This window comes from Kryptolebias marmoratus, unplaced genomic scaffold, assembly GCF_001649575.2.
Source record: "Kryptolebias marmoratus isolate JLee-2015 unplaced genomic scaffold, ASM164957v2 Scaffold40, whole genome shotgun sequence".
Classification (NCBI taxonomy): domain Eukaryota; kingdom Metazoa; phylum Chordata; class Actinopteri; order Cyprinodontiformes; family Rivulidae; genus Kryptolebias; species Kryptolebias marmoratus.
The window spans coordinates 54221-60228 of record NW_023665774.1 but is presented as its reverse complement, the minus strand read 5'-3'; the positions used below and the strand labels follow the sequence as shown (position 1 = coordinate 60228).

The window sequence follows — 6008 nt, the reverse complement described above, 5'->3', positions numbered from 1 at the left end:
CGGATGCATGGATGGATGGGTGAGTGGACGGGTGGATGATGATGAGTAAAGAAACTCACCTGGTAATCCTGAATGGTGGGAGTGTAGAGACTGAAGTTCAGCCCCGTCTGCAAACAAACACAGTTAGTTTTCTACCCCTACAAACAAACATGACTCATTTTCAACATCTGTTCTTATAAAATTCACATTCCTGAAACACTTTTTAGATTGTTAGCATTCTGTCAGTGAAACATGGTGGCTTTAGTTAAGTTAACCTGTGTTAGTTGTTGTTTTCCAATGTTTCTGTTGTTTTAGCAGCATTTTCACTTTAAAATCAACTAATTTAGTTTAAACACACCTAGTTAAAGATTTGTCTCTGAGACGGACCAGCTCTGTATATGGTATAAACACAGAGCCACGTCTTTTTCCCACATCCAGGGCTTCAGGTCAGGAAAGTGTACATTTTTGTTAAATAGGATGTCTTCATGATCATGTAATTTTGAGTTAATGGATTTTGTGGGTTTTTTTGTTATTTATATGGTTTTGAAAGAAAGAGAGAGTGAACTAAATTGTTAAAATGATATTTATTTAAACTATATTAAAATTAAATATAAAAGGGGTTTCCTGGCAAAGAGTGATGCTTGGTGGGAGGAGCTATAGATTGAACAGGTGCATACAGGTGGATGGGATGGGGGGGTAAGGTGCTTACAGAAACAAACAGGGGATTCTTCTTCTGTAAGCCTGGAAGGAAGTCAGGTGTTTTTCCCATTTTTTGGACAAAGAAAAAAGAAATACTCTCGTGTTTTTTGTGCTGTTTTTACTTGCCAGTGATTTTTCTTGAATGTTTTTTAAGAAAAGAACCCCGTGACCCAGATGGGAAACGAAACCAAACAGAAAGAGTTGTTCCCCGTCTGGGTTCAGGTTTTGTAAGAACGTTAGCAGTAAAACTGTCGCCTTCGTTTGTTTTTTTATGTGTTGTGGTTTCTTTAATTAAAAAAACGCCTCAGTCTACATTTTCCTGTCAAACCACCAACAAACTGGAAAACGAGTTCTTGGTGCAGATGGACTTCATTAGTGCAACAATCCATTTCTTAAACAGACTGCTATATTTAATTTTATGGTGTTTCATCAAGCCTTTATCAATCATTTATCATTTCTAAGAGGTTCTGTTTGACTCACGTATCTTAAACAACGTTGGATCCTTTCAGCATATGGCAGCCATGCTCCTTCCTGCTGTCACACAACCAAGAACAACAGCTTCTAAAACTTGTTTTTGTTCTCTGGAACCCGATCATGTTTCACACCAAAGTTTAAAGTCCTGGTTGATGCAGGAATGTGTTAGTCATAGGCCACACACACACACACACACACACACACGCACACACACACCCACGTTCGCACACACCCACGCATGCACACACCCGTACGCCCACACACTCTCACGCATGCACCCACACACACACTCTCACACACACACACACACACACACACAGTGGAGTCTCTGGATGGTGTCCTGGAGGGGATGCGAGCTGGAGATTCTGTTTTTCTCCTGGGTGACTTCTATGCCTGTGTGAGCAATGATGGTGTTACCTGGAGGGGAGTGATTGGGAGGAAAAGCCTCCCTGATCTGAACACCAGTGGTGTTTGTAGAGGAGAGTACAGAAATGTTGCAGGGTTCACCAAATATGGAAAAGGAGCGCTGTTCAAATGTTAAGAGTGTCCGGTTGTTTTTGCCAGAACTTCGTGGAACAGTGGTGGTGATAACAAGATGTTTCCTATGTTCCAGGAAACATCTTGTTATCATGAAAAAAAATAGTTAAATTACTGCATTAAAGAAAATATCTCATACAACCATTGTTATAGATTAAAGATATAATCAAACTCTTTAAGGGTTAGAGTTTTGAAGGTTGGTTAATGTAGAAGACTTCAGCTGTTTATTCCCACACACCTGTTGCATTGTTGCTGTTAGATTAAGTTCAGTTTAATCTGCAGGTTGCACTTCATGCATCCTGACTTGGTCCGTTTTGTGCAGCTGATGAATGTGTTACGTGTTTAACTGAAGTTTTACAGGGTCCGTTTGGGTGGAACTGTACAGCAACAACTATAGATTGTGTCTGTTACGTGATTGTTGCTTCAAAACCTATAAACACAATCTCTAACTGGGATCAGTGTTATATATTACAGTTTGTGTTTGTTTGGAGGTTGATAGAAAACCCCCAGCTGTTGAACATATATTTTACACAATACAAATGGTCTCCAGGAGAAAAAAATAAGAATAAGATCAGTTGTAAACTTAGGGCTGAAGAACAGCTGCTGTTTTGAGGTAGTGTCTGATTTTCAGAAGTTAATGTTCCTGAATAAAATAATACTTTGACTCCAGGTTTTTGAAAATGATGACAAATGACACCTGTCAGGTTCCTACAGAATGAGTTTAAACTGCACACATGATCTTTACTCGTCTTTCCTACTTCAGATAATAAATTGATGTTGCAACTGATTTACGTGTTTTTGTTGATAAGAATGTGCAATCAGGAAACCCTTGATTCATTTCTGCAGGGAAACGGGTTAATTAAAAACTGTCTCAGTCCTACCTGATTTAATGTCTCATTGAGGGCCTTAACCTGAGCGAAGAAGTCTTTGGAGCAGAATTTTCTGGGGGATGATTGTGTCAACAGCACAAAGAGACACACACACACAAACACACTCTCGTGAGATGATCTCCCTCTCAGCATGGCACGAGCAGCAGAACCATCATCTGCATCACACAATCCTCATCTGTCTGCAGATCCCGCTTCAATTTCCATCACAGTTGTGTGGCTTTACCCAGACCCACATTTATGTTCAAGAACCAAATCAAATGGTTCAGTATTTCCTCAGGAGGCCAGTCCCAGTTCCAGACCATCTAAGGAATTCTTCAGACTCTGGCCTGCAGCTGCACGCAAGACAACACAGACCAGTCTTTTTCTCAGAGAAAATATCCCAGGAAGGCTCTGAAAAGTTACAGAATCGATTTCCTTTAGACCTGGATCCACAGCTGCAGAGTCAGAAGATCCTATTAACCATAAATGGACTCCAGAAAACGACTTATTTCTGTGTCCAAACAAGTTAAAATTCACTCTTCAACCAGAAAGTCCTAAAACACAAAGTTGTCTCTTTCCTGTCTTCTGACAGCTGGTCTTTGTCTCCATGTGCCTCAGTTTGTAGGACGAAGACTGACGGGACGGATAAAAAGAAGGACAGTTGGACTGATAGATGGACAGACTGGAGAGAAGATACCTGCAGGGAGCTTCTGTCAGTCTCACTCCTCTACTCTGTCACTTTTCTATTCATGAACTGCAGTTTTCACTCTCCTCCTCCACCCATTCCTCCTCCCCTTCATCCTCCTCCCCTTCTTCCTCCTCCCCCTCTTCCTCCTCTGTTTCAGACGATCAAACTGCAGCTATGCCACGTCCCACTCTGTTCTCAGGCAACTTAAACTAAGGCATTTTCTTTGGCTCTCATTGTATTGTTGTATAATCGGCCTAAAATGAATGGAATCTGATATGAGTTCAACCTGTTAGCTTAGTTCTGTGTCCTGAGATAACTTGAGTTGTGAAAGTTTTGGATAAGCTGAACTAAACTTCTGTTGAATTCTGTGACAATATAGTTTCAAACCATTGACTACTGATAATCTGATTTTACTACAAAATCTTCAGAAACAACACAACAACAGCACTAACAACAAAAACAGTAACAACAGCAGCAACAATGGGGACAACACTGCAGGAAAAAGAACAAAAAGATGGGCTGTTTGGTATTTCTAAAAGCTAATAGTAGCATAGGAAGACAAAACAGAGCCACTTTGCTGGAGCAGATTGTTTCTGAAGCAGTTGAAGCGATCTCTCTGACAGATCTCTAAACATCTGTCCTCTGGTCTGGTTCTGGTCCAGAAGTCTTGTGTTTCCTTCAGATGAACCAAAGTCATGCTGCCATGTTGTTATTAGGGAGAAGAGGCTTTCTGCTGCAGCCCTTCCAAACAAGCCATGACCTTTGACCTTTAACCTGCAAACTGAGGCCTGTAGAGTCTGAGATGGAGCTCATTTCTCTGAGCACTGCACATTCTGACCTTCAGGGTGAATTTGCTGGGACATCCACACCTGGGAAGATTTTGCCCTCACTCTCCGCAGTGAGTCAGTCTAACAAAGACCCTAATGAGCTTCTATTGTGAGGAGAGTGAGTTAATCTGCAGGTGAATCCAGTTTCCAGAACATTTCAGCTTTAAAAGCTGGAACTCCACACTCTCTGCCCTTTGACCTGAGAAACCTCCTCGGATGCAAAACGTCTTCAGCCACAGAATAAAAGTCCAGTTGGTTTTGCGTTTTTACCCATTTTTGGATTTACCATGTCCTGAATGACCCAGAACCTACACCAGCAATAATCTTTCTCTCTGAAGAATGATGGGACTCCAGATAGTTTGGAAATAACCTTTGACCCTTCCCATGTTAATGGGCAGCAGCAGCTGCTTCTCTGAGGTCATTGCTGGTGTCTTTCTTGCCTTGGTGTTATGTTAACACATACCTGGAGGCTCCACACAGTTGGAAGAATGAAAACATACTGACACAGGACTGTGTTGTGTTGTGTATCTGAGAGTGGAATTACCTCCACTTGTTTCCTGATAAAAAGCAGGTGATTTATACGTTGATGGATGAATATGAAGAAAACGCCTCTAATTGTGCAACTACACCTTTAGCTTCACAAAAGGAAGTGATCATCTGTCAGCCTAAGTTACTATGAAGAACAGAATGTGAAACATTTAAAGTAAAAGTAATATTACTATATTTAATAAGTCCTTCCAGCCTACTCAACCAATGGCAGCTCTCATGGCAACAGTTGGTTCCCAGAACTGAGCAGCTTCTGAATCAACGAGGAGATGATTGGTTCTAACATTTCTGCCAACACCTACCCAGCTAATGACACATTGCACATTTACAGTGAACCAGGAGAGAAATATCACACCTGCAAGCAATTAAACATCCGATTACTAACGCAAACCACTGAAAGCAAATTACCTTGTCCCATAGTTCTTGGCTTTATTCCACATTTCAAACTGTTTTATGAGCTGCTAAATCAAAAATTGTGAGGTTTTTTCTGTAAAACCCCACAGCACAGAGTCGAAGGAGGAGAAACGTGTCTGAGCTCAACATCCACCAAGAGGAAATAATGAAAGTGATGCACACATACCAACCATCAGGGATCGGTGCCTTGCTCCAAACAACAAGCTGAATGTTGTCTGTCAGGATTTTCTGCTGAGCAAAGCACCTTTACCTGCTGCAGGGTCAGCTGACACATCCCTGTGTGTGTCTGTGTGAAGCAGGCAGCAGGTCACAGATAAAATAAATCAAAGTACAAAGTCTGACAGTAAAGATAAGCCATAGGTTTTACTACACTTTTATTTTGAATCTCCCACAGTTTTTATTCAAACTTCCTTTTTGTTGAACCAGCTCCCTTGGACTCCATCTTTGTTCTGTTTGTCAGATCCCTGCAGAATCCTTTCATGTTACTACCTCAACTGACTTTTTCTCATCTCAGGCGAAATTTCTCACATTCAAGTTTTTGCCAGATTCAAGGATGAAATCAACCAAACAGTTTGCAAACTGCAGTGCAAACAAAAACAATTCTTGTAAAAAAGAGTCTTACCTCTTTCAGTTCCAGGGTTTCAGGACATAATTCTGATCTGGTCTTTCCAGGTTCTAAAATGATTCAGTTCTAATCTCAAGTGAACACAAACACAGCAGATTCCACCATGTCGTTATTTATTACCCAGAAACAAAACCCAAAATGAGACGAGTCAGACCATCTCAGCCTCTACAGGCCTCAATGAGCAGGTTAAAGGTCAAAGGTCATGGCTTGTTTGAGCAGCTGCAGCAGAAAGCCTCTTCTCCCTAATAACAACATGGCAGCTTGACTTTGGTTCATCTGAAAGAACCACAAGACTTCTGGACCAGAACCAGGTTCTGCTGAGTCAGGAGCTGGAACCGGGTTCTGCTGGG

General features: G+C 41.4%; 1 protein-coding gene across 1 annotated transcript in view; it reads right to left on the bottom strand.

Annotated features, from left to right (window-relative positions):
• The window catches only part of LOC108247500 (pleckstrin homology domain-containing family G member 1), a gene marked incomplete at its 5' end in the record, with an annotated part of 63835 nt that overhangs the window by 7295 nt on the left and 50532 nt on the right, over nucleotides 1-6008 (bottom strand). Inside the window, 1 exon segment of the mRNA XM_037974415.1 lies at nucleotides 60-107. Within this exon segment, the coding sequence (XP_037830343.1) occupies nucleotides 60-107 (48 nt within the window).